Source organism: Mobula birostris, chromosome 16 (genome assembly GCF_030028105.1).
Source record: "Mobula birostris isolate sMobBir1 chromosome 16, sMobBir1.hap1, whole genome shotgun sequence".
Lineage (NCBI taxonomy): Eukaryota > Metazoa > Chordata > Chondrichthyes > Myliobatiformes > Myliobatidae > Mobula > Mobula birostris.
Window position 1 is genome coordinate 58,067,121 of NC_092385.1, and position 19,405 is coordinate 58,086,525.

Genomic DNA, 19,405 nt, shown 5'->3' on the forward strand with positions numbered 1-19,405 from the left:
AGTTGCTGGTGAACGCAGATCTTGCCAATCACCTGTCCAGCTCTTGGCTCCATCCCTCCCCCTCCTGTCTTCTCCTATCATTTCAGATCTTCCTCTCCCCCTCCCACTTTCAAATCTCTTACTAGCTCTTCCTTCAGTTAGTCCTGACGAAAGGGCTCGGCCCGAAACGTCGACTGTACCTTTTCCTAGAGATGCTGCCTGGCCTGCTGCGTTCACCAGCAACTTTGATGTGTGTTGCTTGAATTTCCAGCATCTGCAGAATTCCTCGTGTTTGAGCAGAACAAAGAGGAATGGAGAGGAAATTCCAGAGCAGAAGACCTAGAAAACCAAAGACATTGCCATTGATGGTGGAGAGAAGGAAATCAGAGATATGGAGTTTTATGGCTGGCATAGGTTACAAAGACATGGAAGAATGAGGCCATTGTATAGAGTGCCGATAAGAATAGATTTTATGTACCGATCAAGAGGCAGCTAGATAAATGGGAATTGGTGCAAGTTAAGATGTGGGAAACAAAACTTTAGAAGCGCTTAGGTGGGAATTGTGAAGTAGTTCAGGAGAGCTTAGAATAGTTGAAGTCTGGAGATTATGAAAGCATGGCTGATAACCAGAGGCAACAGTGGAAGCAGATGACATTATGGAGGAGGGCGAAAGTGGTCCATGTGATGGAGAGGATAACTAGTTAGACGATCCAATCAGGGTAAAATAGGACAGAGGTAGTGAACTGACTGGTTTAGTTTTGGAACATGATAAAGGAGATAGATGGAAATTGGTGAGTAGGGAATGGATTGTGATGAAGGTTAAAAAAATCTCAGATTTTATAAACATTTGAGTCGCCATGTTTAGGTTTATTTAATTTCCACTTCAGTGCTCGTTTTACTTAATAACTACAAAAAAAATCTGATTATAAAGTTCCTGATAGTGAAAATGTATCTTTATCTTGATAAATGAAATAAAATATAGAAAAGGCATTTTAAATGTTTTTGGATAACCAGTGCTGGTATTTGGTTCAATAAAATGTTTTTCTTAATCTTCAGATGTTCCCAAAAGTGACTCACTTGGCTACAGGTGGTTTTCTGTTGGAGTTTTGGACTATGACAAAGAAAAGAAACTATATCTGGTACAAAAAGCAAATAGTTATGGTTTAATCCGAGATGAGCAAAACAGAATAGTACTGAATGGAGGCATTACTGAAACTGGTAGGTACTTCCAATGATTTTGTTGTCTCAATGGACAGAATTGTTGCATATAGAATAAAACAGAGCAATACGTGAAATTAGCTTTCTGTAAATAAAACACGAAACTGTCTTGAAAGATGCATAATAAAGGATCTTTCCTAAAGTGGCATTATTTTTAGAAAGAAATTTGGATCAATTTCTGATTTTTATAAAATTAGAGTTTTCTCAACAATGTAAGATCTGATGAAAATATAGAAACCTATTTGCATTAAAACCTTGTTTGATGATCCATTTCAATGAAATTAAGGATTAGAAATTGGATTTTCTCATCTTTTCACTTGGTGGTAACAAAGCTAACCTCAATAACCGTGCTTTATCAAATCTCTCAAGTTTCAGTGGTGAACATTTTAGCAGTAAGTTCTCAAAGCTGTGATGGATTGTCTGATAGGGACAAGAGGACATTATTCATCACTTCAAGCTTGTTCCAGCCAAAAGAGCAGAGGAATACTGAATTACCTATCTTGATGTCCTTATCTATTATGACCATTTCTTGACCAAAGTCCATTGATCTCAGCTTTAATCTTTTTCAGTTGGACTTGCTGCAGTTTTGTTTTTGGAAAGTAAGTTCCTGAATTCCACTACCCTTCATGTGAAGAATACCTCCTGATATTTTTCACCATTCCCTTGTGGCAGAGAAGGAAGCCATTGAACCCACCAAGGTGTATGTCTGCACCCAGAGTGATTCAAATTAATCCCATTCTCCCACTTATTTACTTGTGGCTATTCTCTCTTAGATGCCATAAACTATCCCTAGTTTCTCCTGATACTTGCAGTAAGGATATTTTGCAGCATCCAGCATGGTGACCACACTTATACATTTTATTTGAACTAGGTGTACATAGTTACTATTATAATATTAGAAGCACAGCAGCTAGTTCATGCATCCCAAGGTCCTAGATACCACAGTGAAATAAATGACCAGATAATCTATTTTGTTCTAATATTGATTGAAGGATAAATATTAGTCCAGATACTGGGATCAGCTTCGGCTTTTGTTAGTGCCTTGAGATCTTTTCTATTCTCCTGAAAGGCAGATAGGGCCTCAGGATAGTACCTCATTTGAAAAAAAGGATAGTAGTCACTCAAAACTGCACTGAAGCATCAATCTAAAATGTATGTTAAAATCTCTGTAGTATAACTGGAACTACCACCACCACTAAGGGTGCTTCCATAGAGTCACAGCTGGCATCAGTTCTAAGAATCTTTTATACATTTTAGCAATTGGTGGAGGAGTTGAATAAAATCTTATGAAGATTATTTTTCTTCCTTGAATATTAAGCATGTTATCATTTTCTTTTCAGGTGAGAGATTGAAGTTACCCAATCAATATTGGATACCGCGGGTCCAGCTGATGTTTAGTGCAGAAGATCCTGTGGTCTTTGCAAAGCGTGTGGCACAAGCTCATTTCCTACGCCAGAAGACAGAAGCATTGCTGCTCTACAATCTGTACATTGACTGCATGCCAGTCGATGGGCTTAGGTTTCTAGATGAGAACAGTCTTAAAAACATGAAGAAATGGGCTTTCAGCACTCCTGGGTTCAGAGATAAATCTGCGTATGTATTTAATCAATTGACCCATATGAATTATGTTAAGATTCCCTGAATTCAATTCACATAGTTAAAATGAACAGAAACTTTCATCATACTAGTTTCAACTCTAATATAATCTGAGAATATACTGTATTTGTTTCTATAATAAGTTATCAAATCTACTTGAATAGTTTCATGTTGACTAATAAAACTTTTGGAGTTTCCTTTTACAAAAAGAATGTAACAATAAACCTCAAACATTATACTGAATTTAGAGACAGAAACAGAATGCTATAATTTCCAGTGTTTATGCTACAGCTCCCCCAACCATGAGATCTTATTTACCCTTTCATTTATTTTTCATTATTCAGTTATCTAGCTCCCTCTGAAAATGCATCTGTTTTTTTGCCCAAGTTACTCCATATGGTAAGCACAGACTGTTCAATTATTTCTCCAAATTCCTCATTGAATTAATTATCAACTACCATATATTAATGATCCGTAATGTTGTGGTTGCCTCCAAGTTAAGTTGGAACCACATCTGATTTGTAGATTTAATAAATCTACAAGTCATCTCTCAGCCATCTGATTCCTTGTGAAACTTTCAACCTAATTTGACTCTTCAGATATTAATTCAGGTAAATGATTACCTAAACACTGATTTTCTCCAAACATTTGACTTTGTCTTTTACTATCAGATTACTAGACCAGTGACATGACCACAATGTTACCCTACCTTAATGTAGCATGAGTGAAATAATTCAAAGCTTTAAATAAGAGTTTCTATGATATATTTTAGTTGTTCACTTTATGTTTTTGTAGATTGCCAGACTACTTTAAAAAGATAGAACAAGAAGTTCATCTGGATTATAATCGCACTATGAATAAAATTACCTTTGACAAAATTGTGTTGTCTGACCCCAAACATTTTTCTAACGTCACTCTTCCAGATAAAGAGGAAATTAAAGTGCCAAGCAAAGGTAAAACTTTCCTCTTCACTGGTTAACACTGTGTTTCTCATTTTATTCATTTAAATTTCCAGCATGTTAGGTAGGAACATTTTAAATTTGGCTGGTGCCTGGCAGTTGGAAGATATTTCAGCTTTGTAGAGATGTTTGGGGATTGCCATAAATGATAAGCCTGTACTACTTCACAAACACGAGGAAATCTGCAGATGCTGGAAATTCAAGCAACACACACAAAATGCTGGTGGAACGCAGCAGGCTAGGCAGCATCTATTGGAAGAGGTACAGTCGACATTTTGGGCGGAGACTGTTTTTTTATGGAGAACAGAGCGTTCGGAAGGAGTGAGGTTGGAGTGAGTTCTGACAAAGGGTCTTGGCCCGTAACGTCAACTGTACCTCTTCCAATAGATGCTGCCTGGCCTGCTGCATTCCACCAGCATTTTGGGTGTGTAGCCTGTACTACTTGACTACAATACAGGTAGCATTCCCCCTTGCTGTCTGTTCACTTCAATTATTTCAATGTTCAGCTGGCACAACAGCATAGTTCATTGGTTGAAGCTCTAGCAGAGGTCTAATATTGTGAGTACCTAGCTCCAGTTGAAGTTAGCCTCAACTGTTCAAAGATAACTTCTTAAATTCAGCTATATTGATGTTGGAAAAAGAACTAGCAGACTTGCAGAAAATGAATCCTGATTCGAAGTTTCACACAGCATGGCAGGAATCAGGCACCAAAATTTTTGTGCACAGGAAAACCAATCAAACTACAGTAGCTACGGTCTGAAACATAAACATAAATGCTGGAAGAACTGGAGGACTAAGTTCAAGAGCTGCAAGGAGTGTTGCAGCTATATAAAACCCTGGTTAGAACACGCTTGCAGTCTTGTGTTCAGCTCTGGTCATGTCATTATAGGAAAGGTGTGGAAGATTTAGAGAGAGTGCAGAGGATATTTACCAGACTTAGAGAGCAAGACCTGTGAAGTTAGGTTGAGCAAACTCGGGCTTTTTTCTTCAGGGTAAAGGAGGATGAGAGGCAACTTGATAGAGGTGTACAAGATGGTAAGAAGCATATATAATGTGGATAGGAAGAGACTTTTTCCCAGGGTGGAAATGACTAACATGAGGGGGCTTGATTTTGAGGTGACTGGAGGAAAATATAGGAGAGATGTCAGAAGTAAGTTTTTTACACAGAGAGTTGGGAGGGGCGGTGGTACATGCAACAAACATCCTGCCAAGGGTGTGGTAGAGGGAGGTACATTATGGACGTTTAAGAGTCTCTTAGATAGGCACATGGATGACAAAAAAATGGAGATTTATGTAGAAGGAAGGATTAGATTGATTTTAGAATAGATTAAAAGGTTGGCTCAACATAATCTCATAGGGGCCTGTACTGTGCTGAAGTTTCCATGTATGCTCTAACTCAGTCAACCAAGCAGCCGGAAAGAGAAACTAGTTAACATTTTGGGCCAGCAACCCTTCCTCATCGACGACTCCCTGAATGATCATCAGACCACAATCAGTAAGGATAGGCAGCAACACTTCCGTCACAATTATCCTCAATACTGACACCTCACAAGGCCACGTCCTCAGCCCTTTACTTTACTGTCATGGCCAGATTTGGCTCTATCACCATCTACAAGTTTGCAGATGATACCACTGTAGTGGGCCATATCTCAAATAATGATGAATTGGTGAACAGGAAGGAGATGGCCTAGTGGTATGGTGTGAGTACAACAGTCTTTCCCTCAATGTCTGCAAAACGAAAGAGCTGGTCATTGACTTCAGGAGCATGCTGCCCTTCCTGATTATAACAATAATCAAAATGTCAAAAAAAAGTTAAGAGCTTCAAATACCTAGGAACGAACATCATCCTGTCCTGGTCCAACCATACAGAAGGCACAGCCAACGAAGTTCACCCACATCTCTATTCCACAGGACACTAAAGAAATTTGGTATGTTCCCTTTGACCCTCACCAATTTTTATCGATGTACCATAGAAGGCACCTGATCTGGATGTGTCACAGCTTGCTATGGTAATTACTCTGCCCAAAACCACAAGAAACTAGAGAGTTGTGGTCACAACAGCACATCACAGAAAATAGCCGTCCCTCCAGGTACTCTGACTACACTTATCATTTCCTTGAGTGGACAACATAAGCAAAGATCCTACCTACCCCAGACATTCTCCCTTCTCATCCTCCATTAGGCAAGGATACAGAAGTCCAAAAGCATGTACTACCAGGCTCAAGGTCAGGTTCTATCCCATTGTTATAAGACTATTGAATTGATTTCTTAATAAAATAAGATGGATTCTATTTGGTCATAAGTCAGCCACCTTTCTCGAGGGAAAAGAAATATGTTCATCCCTTCTTAATTGGTATAAAGTTACTATGATTAGGCTACAATTGTCAGAATGCACCTATCCTTGTCACAATTATCTGCTTTGGTTTATTTTCCGTTACTGGATCTAATAAAAAGTGTTGTTGGGCATTTTACATGTTGGGTTAGAATATAAACATACGTGAAACTCCATCCCTTCATTTGTTTACTACATCATATGTCCAATTCATATTAAAGTAGTTGAAACTCCCACTTATAATCTTTTTTTTTTACTCATTTCCATTATTTTCTTCAAATTTGTTCCTCATTCTTTCTTCCAATATTAGATGGTCTGTAGCCTACACCTATTAATGTGATTGATCCTTTATTATATACCATGTATGTTCTAATGTTATTTCCCTTACAATTGCTTCATTTGTCCTATTTTCATTTTGTTATCCAAAATGTGTTGATACTGCACCTCTCTATTTTCCCTCTCTGTCTTTTTTTCTGAATATAAAATATTGGGACGTAGCAGCATGAATAATTTACTTGCCTTTGAAATCTGCTGTACTATTCAATACACTTTGCTATATTTAATTACTAGTTCTAATTTTTTTTGTAACCACGTCCTATTAACTCGACCACTTGTGATTTCTGCAAACATGTGATTGCCTTTTGTTTTCTTATTTTATTACAAACACTGTGTATATTGTACTATAGTTAGGTTAAATTAATTTTAATAGGATTTCTATCACTTAATAATTAGTCAACTTTTAGGCTACTTTTCAATGAATCTTTTGGTCCCTTGATCTGAGTATCAATTCTTTCCTATGTTCACTTTTTCTGTTCTATTTGTATTTAAACTATTTGCTAGATCCCTCACATATTTTTTATTGATTTCTATTTACCTATTCTAAAATGACATATCCCATCATGGTTCAGGTTCAGCTCTAACAAGTGATCAAACTTCTTCCCATCATAAACTTTCATAATGGGTGATAATCTTCAGTTTTCCATTTCCTATACCCATTCCCATGAGCCCTCCCCTTACAACGACAGGAATTGCCCACCTTTGTCTCTTCTTTCCCACTAGCTAGGATCACAATTGCAGTTTTCAGGTGAAACCATGGTTTACTTGGGTTTCTTCGAACTTAGTGTATTTTGTTTTCCTCATGTTGTAGTCTTCTAGTGAACAATCTAAATGCAATTGGGGAACCTCATTGCAGAGCATCCCTACGTATGAATTCAAGTTTCCTGTTGCCTGTCACATTAGTTCTCCATCCCATTCCCACACAGAATATCCGCCTTCATTGCGGCAACACAACTCAACTTCACCTTGAAGAATAATACCACATCTTTCTACTGTGTAATGAAAATAATGATGTTCTTTTCTCTCTTCAGGGCTTGTACAACTCCCAGATTATTCATTTAATCAAATGAAAAAGGCATTTTCCTTTAACACCCTGTTGACGAAACCGGAAGTGATAGTTGCCTTGTGTAAAGTGCATGCTGAATGCAACAAAGTGGCAGCCATGTCTCTTTTTTTTGTAACCTTCATTAAAACTGTCCGATTAGAAGAATTTGAACAGATTCAGTCCCAGGCACATGCACAGGTACTGGCTTAGGCAGCATCATTTCTTTTTGTTAGTTTTAGTAACCATTTGATTGATGATTGTTGAACAAAACCAAAGATACTAAAGATATCAAAGTCTGAGGGTCTTTGATATTGAAGTCTGGAAGTCGTAGCCCGATGCTCGAAACCTGGGGGCCTTTCCTGGAGATGGAGGGCCATCTGTGTGGGTGGGCGGGAGAGAGGAAAGGGGCCTGTTGTTGCTGTTTTGTTGCTTGTTGCATTCTGTGTTGTTCTGCCAAGCACTCTGGGCATGCTATATTGGTGCCGGAATGTGTGGCAACATTTGTGAGCTGCCCCCAGCACATCTTTGGGTGTGTTGAATGTTAATGCAAAAAACATATTTCACTGTATGTTTCAATGTATATGTGATACATAAATTTGAATCTGAATCAAAGAACACTATGTATTGCCTTTTTTCTTTTTGATAGTAGGGTGGCTAGAAATTGAAAATAAGTAAAACTTCAGATGCTGGATTCTGAAACAAAAACAGAAAAACTGCAGGAAGAGCTCAGCCAGTTAAGCAGCCTCTGTGGAAAGAGAAACCAGTTAACATTTTGGGACCCTTCCCCAGAAAAATGGTTGTTAGGGTCATAAAAATCTGGAGCAGCTTTCCAGTAACGTGGAAGTTCTATTGGCTAGATGTAAGAGGATGTTTATAGAGTTGCTGAGTGGGTGAGAAATTAGAAAATCAATTTCAATTCAGATAAATGGCAGAGGGAAAAGAACAGCATGAATCATGGAATTACTGCAAGTATTATTGCGGGTCACCAAGGTCCTGTTTATTTCTGTAGGTGAAGAAATGAAAAGCAGTTAAGTCTATATCTAATTTTGCATTAGATCACACTAATAGAAAAGGAAATAGTGAAGGCTGCTTCTCAGTGTTTTTAATACAGAATTCTAGTATTATTGATTTCCATTCACTGATTGGACATACTTTCTGAGGTCCTCCTGCACCTCTTTTGTGTTTTGAAATGCAGTTAAGTTAACCTATCACACCGCACCCCCCCCCGCCATTTGTTCCTCAACCCCAGCTAGCACCTGACAACTTTTGTCAAGTGGAATGGGCTCCAAGCAGTGAGTAATCATTGGGACAAAGACCTAATGTCTTGCTCTGAGGACATCCTGATAAACTTTGACCACTGTAAGAGTCACTTTATGTCAGACAATCGTATGATAAAGTGGGGCTTGTACAGAACATAAGTATTTGTTGTCACAGGTCTTCATCAGGAATGGTCTGTATCTGCACTTAAATTCCTGTGTAAAGTTGCTAAATTGTATAAGTCTCTGAAGATCAACATACTGTATATTTTGACAATAGAGCTAAAGGTAGATAGTAAATTTGAATCCTGTGCAAGCTTTTTTCATGTATTGCCTGTTCAAATGTGCATGATACATCAGACATCAAGGGAGATAGCAAACGCCAACCAGTGGAACTTGTTCACCGCTGGGGTAGGCCACCTGCACAACTCCTGCTGTAATGTAAACTTTCCATGTAATATAGTGTTTGGTCTCATAGCTTAGTTGTTCTATTTGAATTTCAGATACAATTATTTCTCAGTGATAGCTGGATCAACACATTGAAGAAAGTTCTACGTAGTAGCCTATGGGATGTTCGGAAAGGTTGGTTTAACTTGCGTGAATCTAACTGGGAGGTTTATCGCAAATCCAAGCTGCACATGATGATGGAAATGATCAAGTATAACCTCCAGGACTCCCTCCGATACCTTGTGCAAGATTCCTTGGTTAACTACACCCAAATGATCCTCGATGGCTGCTATAGTTTCCTCAACTGCTCCGAGGATATGAAATGGGGTGAAGACCTCATCAACAGCAATTTCAAGTAAGATTCTAAAAATAAATAGCATGTAAACTCTGCATTTTCCTGTTATTGCTAATGTGCAATACAAAATATACAGTTTAAGTATGGAAGCAATTAAATATCAATAATATTCTAACCATTTTTCTAAATGATAGTATTTGCTGGAGGTTTTTTTTGTTCCTTACTGTTATCTGTTTTCTTTGCAATGCTGCTTCTCTCTCTCTTTTGTTACTTCTGCACTTTGCTGAGAGAAGTTAGCCTGGGGACGCTGCAATGTCTGTATGTATATATATATATATATATATATATATATATATGCACACACATAGTTGAAGTGGTACATTAACTATAATATCCCTAAATGTAATGTGAGGTTTGATTTGGAGATGCCTCATTTTTTTTCCAGTAGTGTTGCCAATGCCCTTCTTCAATTGGTCTCTGATTCTCTCCAGTTGTTTCTTAAAATCTTGTTGTCATTTTGACTTTTTGTCCAACATCAAAGACTAAACTTTTGTCCTGTGCCTCGGTGTCTCCAGTGAGGTTCAGTTTACAAATTTTCGTTGCTACTGTGGTGAGCATTTGGTCCATGATGATAGACGAGAAAAGTTTGTTTAGCTCACCTGCCGCTTCTATTGTGACAAGCACAGAAACAGACCGAGCACTCTGACCTGGGGAGAGAACTACTCAGTCACATACAGATGGAGGATGGGGGGGAAGATTATTACACACCCTGGTTACAGTCAGGATGACCCACAAACACACGTGCGAATAACTGTATAACCCGAGCTAAAGTGGAACAATAAATTAACTTGAGCATTTCACCATAATTCCACGAATGCATTTTTAAACAAGAACAATAAATAGCACTGGCTGCTAGGAATGCTGCAGTGAGCTGACGACCATGACCCTGGAGTACCACACTGCCCCCACCTGGGTGGTCACCCATCCCTGGCAACCTCAGAATCCACAATAAAGTCCCAAATTCCCTATGGTGGTCGACGCCGCCGCCTGCAGTGCTGGAGGGTAACTGGAGCCCCTCCCGCCAGGGAGGCACTGTTTGGTGAGGTAAGAGGCAGGGCACCCAGAGTGTCACTTCCTTCTTTCAGCCTCTCTGGATCAGTGGTGACCAAGGACTGATACGGTGCCAGCTGGTGCCTGTGCAGCACGACTGACATCCGCTACTCAGTCAACTGCACTTGATGTACCACATCGGAGGTGTGGTCCAGCACCTTTCCCAGCCCCTTCCAGTGGCTTCCAAGCTTGGGGGATAGTCCCTTCTTCTGGGTGGAGCAGCAGACCCATACTTAGTGAAGTCCTGTCCCCGGCTGTGGGCATCATAAGCCCATTTTTGGCAGCTGTCAGCTGTGCTTTGTTTCTGCTGAGCCATATCACGAACAGCCCACAAGCGCCGCTGAGGTGCTGCAGGTACTCCAACCTGGCCTCCCCAGGAACCTCTGGCTCAGGAGCGGGGCCAGACACCAGATCCACCAGCATGTATAGTTCCCACCCGAACGTGAGCACAGCCAGCGGACACCTGCTGCTCTCCTGACCTGCTGTCCGGTATGACCACAATACTAAGGGTAGGTGGCAATCCAAATCGCACTGCTGCTGGCTAACAAGGATGGCAAGCTGCGTAGCTAGGGTGTGGTTAAAGCGCTCCACCAGCCCATCACTTTGCAGATGAAGCGGGGTGATCTGCGTTTTGGTGATTTCCAGCCACTTGCAGACCTTGCCAAACACCTGCGCCTTGAAGTTGCGGCTGTTTGCTGTGGAGTTCCTCAGGGGCACTGAAATGACAGAAGAACTCCACCATGAGTCTCTCAGCGCTGGAGGTAGCGCTCTGGTTCAGGACCACGTACGCCTCTGGCCACTTGGTGAAGTAATCCATGGCCACTAGAACATAGCAGTTCCTGGTGTTGGCGTGGGGAAGGGGTTCGGTGTATCCACCCCTACACACTGCATTAGCGCCTTAGACTGGCAGCCTGGCCCCTTCTGGAACGTGCACCCATTGCAGCGGTGCATGAAGAGCTCCACATCCTGCCTGCTCCCAGGTCAGTAGAAGCATTTGCACAGCTTGCCCAGCGTCTTTGCCACTGCGAAAATACCAGCCCCCTCCGTTTCACTGACTGCACCACTGTGGCGTCCTGGAACAGCAACTTGTTGCACACCTCCAGTGTGCCCCACTGAGAGTTTAGGGCTTTGTTCCCTGGATCCAGGGCAGTCATCTGTCCAGTCCAGCCGCTGTCTCACTCTCAGCCATCCCCTCACCTGGGCCAGCATGAGATCACTCTCCTGCTCGCCGCTCAGCTGCTGGTGTTCAATGGTGGGGAGGTCCCTGCCGGCTGCCACCTGAAGTGCTGCCTCCGCCTCTTGCTCCTGGCTCTGTTCCTGTAGCTCCAATGCCTTCCGATGCCAACATTGCTCTGATGCCTTCCGGTGTGATGCAGTATCTTAAAATCATAGTTCTGGAGAGTCCCCAGCCACCGTGCCAGCTGCCCCTTGGTATTGCGGAAGCTCAATAGCCAGGTCAGTGATGCATGGTCCATATGAAGCAGGAACAATCGGCCGAAGAGGAAGGGGCGGAAGTGGTGGGGGCTGGACCACAGCCAAGAGCTCCCAGCAGGTGACACAATAGTTCCATTCAGAGTGGCTCAGGGTGCGGCTGAAGAATGCCATAAAGAGTCCTCCTTGGTGCCCCTCCTGTGACAGCACTATGCTGAACCCCATTGCTGTGTCACCAATGAAGAGGCGTGCTGGATTAGGGTACGCCAGTACAGGGGCTTGGGGAGTGCAGCTTGGAGCTGGTCAAAGGCAGCAGCACAGGTGTCAGTTCAGATGATGGGCCTTTTCTTCTTCGTGTGCTGGTGCAGGGAACTGGTGACAGTAATATGATGCCAGACCTAGGAACCTGCGAAGTTCGGAGACATCGCAGGTGGGGTGGGGAGTGCGGGAGGATGGGTAGGATAGGCCAATCCTGACCGCTGCCACTTTCTCTGGGTCAGTTGCTACTCCTTCCGCACTCACCACATGCCCAGGAATTCTATCTGGTGATGTAGCAGGCAGCATTTTGCGGAGTTGAAGTGCAGGTTTGCCTAGCGGATGGCAGCAAAGACCATTTCCAAGTTCCGCAGAGCATCATCAAAAATGACGGCTTGTCCAGGACGTCGTCCAAATTGATGATACAGTGACTCCATGAAATGTGAGCCAGCACATCAGTCTCTCAAATGTGGCTGGGGCATTACCCAAGCCAAACAGCATTACCTGAAAGTGCCACTGCTCTTGACCAACGGCAAAGGCAGTCTTGGGCGGAGTCTCCAGGACCAGATCCACCCACCAGTAGCCACTGCAGATATCGAGAGAGCAGAACCAGGTCAAACGCACGATACGGTTCAGGGCATCATCAATTTGAAGCAGCAGGCAGGAGTCCTTTTGGCTCACCACACTGAGACGGTGATAGTCTAGGCAGAACCGCCACGACCCATCTTTCTTCCTGACCAACACCACTGGGGCTGCCCATGGGCTGTCAGAGGGCTTGATAATGCTAGCTGCTACGATTTCTTTGATCTGCTGCTCCGCTGCCTGGCATTTGACAAGGGGCTGCATGCAAATGGGCTGGGTGTCCCCAGTGTTAATGTGGTGTTGGACCAGCCCAGTGCATCTGCAGTCCTTGCTCCTGGCTGCAGAGATATAGAGGCGGTGGTCCAGGAGGTCCTTCAGATGCTGCCGTTGGTCCTGATCCAAGCCCTTGCCACAGTTCTCGCACTGCCTGGATGGCCTTGCTGGAGGATACCGCAGTAGTGCTGTCAATGCGGCTGCTGATAATGGGCATGGTGAGTTGCACTGGAGTGCCCGGTGGTGATTGTTGCTGTGCCCACCTGGTCTGTTTCCAGGAGCTGCCCTGCTGAAGAGCCATGGCTTCAGCAGTGAGGTAGAGTGTTGACCCCAGCACATCTCCTCACGCCCACGCAGCGGGACAGCAGGTCCAGGCCAATGATGCAAGATTCCCGGAAATCAGCTTGTGCTCCACTGTGTTTATCCCCATTGTGAGGCACTCTTTCCTCTCATCGCCACACAGTTGCCAGTGACCATAGCCAGCTGGACCGCCATTATGGGGATGGCTGGTCTGTGTTGGGGAGGACACCTGGAAGGTTGATGGTGATGGTTCACCAACACATGACATCTGATGCCCTCCACCACGCAGTCCACATATAGGACTTGCTCTTTACCCAAATGGCCCAACAACCAAGGGATTCTGCTGGAGGTCTTGAGCGCCATTTCCCTCATGGCACCACCTGGCTGTGAGGCTGTGGCATGGCGCTGAAGTGGGGCAGTTCAAGTCCACATGGCCAAGTGATTGCTGTGCGGCACGCTGCAAGGCCAGCACGCTGCTTGCCTGACCTGTCTCGCAGACTACTTCTTGTCAGTTTCCTCCTCACCTCAACGACACAAGCCCAGGCTCGTGGTGTGCGGGGCAACACAGAAGTGCCTCGGGGGGAGGGGAGGGGCTAAAATTGCTTCTGCCCTCAACTCATTTCCTGGGTCTTAAGGCGCTCCATCTGATGTCATAGCTCTTCAATTTTGCTGTCAATTTCTAATCCCATTCTTGACATCAATGTGGTGAGAATTTGGTCCATGATGACAGATGATAAAAGCTCGTTTAGCTTAACTGCTGTTTTTATTGCGATAAGCACAAAAACAGACTGAGCGCTATGATCTGGGAAGAGAATAACTCAGTCGCATACAGATGGGGGAGGTGATTATTACACACCCCGGTAACAGGCAGGGCGACCCACAAACACACAAGTGAATAACTGTATAACCCGAGCTAAAAGGGAACAATGAATGCATTTTTAAACAAGAACAATAAGTAGTGCTGGCTGCTGGGAATGCTGCAGTGAGCTGTCGACCATGACCCCGGAGTGCCACAACACTGTTCCCGAGAAATATCCTAGTGCCCTTAAAGGTTCTTTATAAATGAACGCGACAATGGAAATGATCAAGTATAATGCCCAGGACTCCCATCAGTAATATCTCAAGCACTCAGTAATTCTAACTCAGCTGGCCATAGAGTCTCAGACTTTACCATGGTCCTTTCTCCACTGATATCTCCTGCATCATTATGCATATCCTAATCCTCTCCTAGTTGGCTTTTCATGGCTTTTCTTCCATAATTGATCTCTTATCCATCTGCTGGTCTCTATTGTACAAAGTAACTAATCTATATTGGTTCCTGATTCCGCAACAGTTTGCTTAAAGTCTTATTCCAATATTCATATGGCCTTGGTCTTTTCTGTCTTTTTACACCAGATGGAAAAAATTGGAGAGCACAATGAGCTACAGGTTAAGGGGGCCTTCTGTTTCAATGAGTAAGATCATGTTTGAGATTCACTTTCCATCTTTCACCATATCCTTTAATACACCCAGTCTAAATGTCTATAGGTTTCTACCTTGTAAGCTTATAACTCAGAATCCCAATGATTTATTACCTTCTGAAACAATTCCCAATCTCAATCCCAAAAAGCTGATTCCTGCACCTGGGTTCCCTAAATTGGAATAAAATCCTGTCTGCATGTACCTTTCCACCCCTTTGAAGAAACTGATATATCATAGTCATAGTTATACTTTATTGATCCCAGGGGAAATTGGTTTTTGTTACAGTTGCACCATAAATAATTAAATAGTAAGAAAACCATAAACAGTAAAATAGTAATATGTAAATTATGCCAGTAAATTATGAAATAAGTCCAGGACCAGCCTATTGGCTCAGGATGTCTGACCCTCCAAGGGGGGAGTTGTAAAGTTCGATGGCCACAGGCAGGAATGACTTCCTATGACACTCTGTGTTGCATCTCAGTGGAATGAGTCTCTGGCTGAATGTACTCCTGTGCTCAACCAGTACATTATGTAGTGGATGGGAGACATTGTCCCAGATGGCATACAACTTAGACAGCATCCTCTTTTCAGACACCTCCGTCAGAGAATCCAGTTCCATCCCCACAACATCGCTGGCCTTACGAATGAGTTTGTTGATTCTGTTGGTGTCTGCTACCCTCAACCTGATGCCCCAGCACACAACAGCAAACATGATAGCACTGGCCACCACAGACTCGTAGAACATCCTCAGCATCATCCGACAGGTGTTAAAGGACCTCAGTCTCCTCAGGAAATAGAGACGGCTCTGACCCTTTTTGTAGACAGCCTCAGTGTTCTTTGACCAGTCCAGTTTATTGTCAATTCGTATCCCCAGGTATTTGTAATCTTCCACCATGTCCACACTGACCCCCTGGATGGAAACAGAGGTCACTGGTATCTTAGCCCTCCTCAGGTCTACCACCAGCTTCTTTGTCTTTTTCCACATTAAGCTGCAGATAATTCTGCTCACACCATGTGACAAAGTTTCCTACTGTAGCCCTGTACTCACCCTCATCTCCCTTGCTGATGCATCCAACTATGGCAGAGTCATCAGAAAACTTCTGAAGATGACAAGACTCTATGCAGTAGTTGAAGTCCAAGGTGTAAATGGTGAAGAGAAAGGGAGACAAGACAGTCTCCTGTGGAGCCCCAGTGCTGCTGATCACTCTGTCGGACACACAGTGTTGCAAGCACACGTACTGTGGTCTGCCAGTCAGGTAATCAAGAATCCGTGACACCAGGAAAGCATCCACCTGCATCGCTGTCAGCTTCTCCCCCAGCAAAGCAGGGCAGATGGTGTTGAACACACTGGAGAAGTCAAAAAACATGACCCTCACCGTGCTCGCTGGCTTGTACAGGTGGGCGTAGACATGGTTCAGCAGGTAGGCGATGGCATCCTCAACTCCTAGTCGGGGCTGGTAGCGAACTGGAGGGGATCTAAGTGTGGCCTAACCATAGACCGGAGCAGCTCCAGAACAAGTCTCTCCAGGGTCTTCATAATGTGAGAGGTCAATGCCACTGGTCTGTAGTCATTGAGGCTGCTGGGGCGTGGCATCTTCGGCACAGGGACGAGGCAGGACGTCTTCTACAGCACAGGAACCCTCCGGAGCCTCAGGCTCAGGTTGAAGACATGGCGAAGTACTCCACATAGCTGAGGGGCACAGGCTTTGAGCACCCTGGTACTGACACCGTCCGTTCCTGCAGCCTTGCTTGGGTTGAGACGTTTCAGCTGTCTTCTCACCTGTTCAGCTGTGAAGCCCATTGTGGTGGTTTCGTGTGGGGAAGGAGTATAGTCATGAGAGCAGGGTGGGGGACTGTGAGGAGGGGTAGGAGGGGAGAGTGGAATATGTGTTGGTTGGGGGCTGACAACAGATGACTCATGTGGGGGATGGGCAGGGGCCACAATATTTTGTTGACATCACCTTCAATTCTTCTAAACTTAATGGAATTTTTTCATCATTTCATAGGGCAACTCTCTTATCCTAGGAATCAATCTAGAGAGCTCTCATTGAAAGTATATTCTTCTTTCGATAAGGAGAGCTCCACATAGTGTTCATAGTACATCGAAGTCCTGTATAATTACAGCCAGACATACTTATACATCAACACCACCATGAAATAAAAGGTTTTTTTTTTGTCCAACAGTTTACTGCAATGGCACATTGAATCTTTTGGGGATTTCTCTGAATAGAAATATTTCTCATCTTTTAAAACATAATTTACATTTCTTCCTACCAAAGTTAAAAATGTCACCTCCACATTATATGATTGTAACAGGCACTTTGTTGAAACTCTGACGTCTTAGAACATAGAGCATAGGACAGTACAACACAGGAACAGGCCCTTCAGCCCACAGTATTGTGCTGAACCAATTAAATTAGGAATCAAATGGCGATCCAAACTAATCTCTTCTGCGTATACATGTTCATATTTTTCCATTTTCCTCACATTCATGTGTCTATCTAAACGTCTCTTAAAAGACTCTAATGCTTTTGCCTCTACCACCACCCTAGGCAGCTCATTCCAGATATCAGATATCCATCACTCTCTGTGTGAAAAAACAACTTGCCCCTCACATCTTCTTTGAAATTATCCCCTCTCACCTTAAATGCATGGCCTCTGGCATGAGACATTTCAACCTCTTGGATAAAGATATTGCCTGTCTACTCTATCTATGACTCTCATAATTTTATAAATTTCTATCAGATCTTGCCTCAGCCTCTGTTGCTCCAGAGAAGACAAATTAAGTTTGTCCAACCTCTCGTTATAGCACATGCCCTCTAATCCAGGCAACGTCTAACCCTTTCCAAAGCCTCAACACCCTTTCTATAATGGGAGACCAGTACTGAGGCCTTCCATTAATCGTGGTTGACTATGGATATTGCGTCTTATAGCAGTCTACATTGTCGCAGTCGGTCGATATGCAAGCTGGTATGCAAACCAGGAGAGCACAATATGGAGAGCAAGCTGTTACCAATGCAACAGGCTCCTCCTCGCCACACAGCTGATGAATCCAAAGGAACGGCAGAGGCCAATACAGGTTGGAACCAGCGACATCGCAGGAACTCAACATCAGCTTTGAACTCAATGTAGGGCAGCTAGGATATTGGTTCCTCTCCAGTTTAGGAGCAACCTGCCCCTGCCCCAGAAAAGGTTTCAATTATGAAAGAACCTGAGACCCTGCCCCGCACCAGTTCCTTAGCCAATCATTCATCTGTGCTATAAAACCATTCCTGTCTTCACTAGCACATAGCACTGGGAGTAATCAGAGTTTACTAGCTTGGAGGTCCTGTTCTTCAGCCTCTTTCCTAACTTTCTATGTTCACTGTGCAGGACCTCCTCCCCCTTTGTACCTATATCATTGGTGCCAATGTGCACCATGACCTCTGGCAGCTCACCCTCCCTCTTAAGAATATTTTGAAGCTGCTCTGAGGCATCATTGTCCCTAGCACCTGGGAGGCAACACAGCATCCTAGTGTCTCTTTCATGGCCACATAATCTCCTGTCTATCCTCCTAACTATCTTCCTAACTATTGTGACTATCGGGTCATATTCTGCATGGAGGCTAGTGACCAGTGGTGAGCCTTAGGGATCTGTTCTGGGACCCCTATTCTTCATGATTTCTATAAATGACCTGGATGAGGAAGTGGAGGGATGGGTTAGTAAATTTGCTGATGACGCAAAGGTTGGGGGTGTTGTGGATAGTGTGGATGGCTGTCAGAGGTTACAATGGGACATTGATAGGATGCAAAACTGGACTGAGAAGTGGCAGATGGAGTTCAACCCAGATCAGTGTGAGGTGGTTTATGATGGCAGAATATAGTATTAATGGTAAGACTCTTGGCAGTATGGAGGATCAGAGGGACCTTGGGGTCTGAGTCCTTAGGACACTCAAAGCTGCTACGCAGGTTGACTCTGTGGTTAAGAAGGCATATGGTGCATTGGCCTTCATCAATTGTGGGATTGAGTTTAAGAGCCAAGAGGTAATGCTGCAGCTGTATAGGACCCTGGTCAGACCCCACTTGGAGTACTGTGCTCAGTTCTGGTTGCTTCAGTACAGTAAGGATATGGAAACTATAGAAAGGGTGCAGAGGAGATTTACAAGGACGTTGCCTGGATTGGGAAGCATGCCTTATGAGAATAGGTTGAGTGAACTGCCTTTTCTCCTTGGAGCGACAGAGGATGAGAGGTGACCTGATAGAGGTGTGCAAGATAATGAGAGGCATTGATCTTGTGGATAGTCAGAGGCTTTTCCCCAGGGCTGAATTGGCTGAATTGGCTAGCATGAGAGGGCATTGTTTTAAGGTGCTTGGAAGCAGGTACAGAGGAGATGCTAGGGGTAAGTCTTTTACGCAGAGTGGTGAGTGCATGGAATGGGCTGCCGGTGGCCGTCGTGGAGGCAGAAATGATAGGGTCTTTTAGGAGACTCCTGGATGGGTACATGGAGCTTAGATAGATAGAGGGCTATGGGTAAAGCCTAGGTAGTTTTAA

The 19,405-nt window shown here is 43.6% G+C and overlaps 1 protein-coding gene across 4 annotated transcripts in view; it reads left to right on the forward strand.

Annotated features, from left to right (window-relative positions):
* The window catches only part of dnah1 (dynein, axonemal, heavy chain 1), a 379,457-nt gene that overhangs the window by 36,068 nt on the left and 323,984 nt on the right, over positions 1–19,405 (forward strand). For 3 of the 4 annotated variants that reach the window (XM_072280693.1, XM_072280695.1, XM_072280697.1), the window contains exons 7-11: positions 1,036–1,197; positions 2,538–2,790; positions 3,589–3,746; positions 7,452–7,663; positions 9,225–9,523. In XM_072280693.1, coding sequence (XP_072136794.1) covers positions 1,036–1,197; positions 2,538–2,790; positions 3,589–3,746; positions 7,452–7,663; positions 9,225–9,523 — 1,084 coding nt within the window. Of the gene's footprint in view, positions 1–1,035; positions 1,198–2,537; positions 2,791–2,842; positions 3,193–3,588; positions 3,747–7,451; positions 7,664–9,224; positions 9,524–19,405 lie in introns of those variants that run through there. The other variant, XM_072280696.1, reaches the window with a different exon arrangement.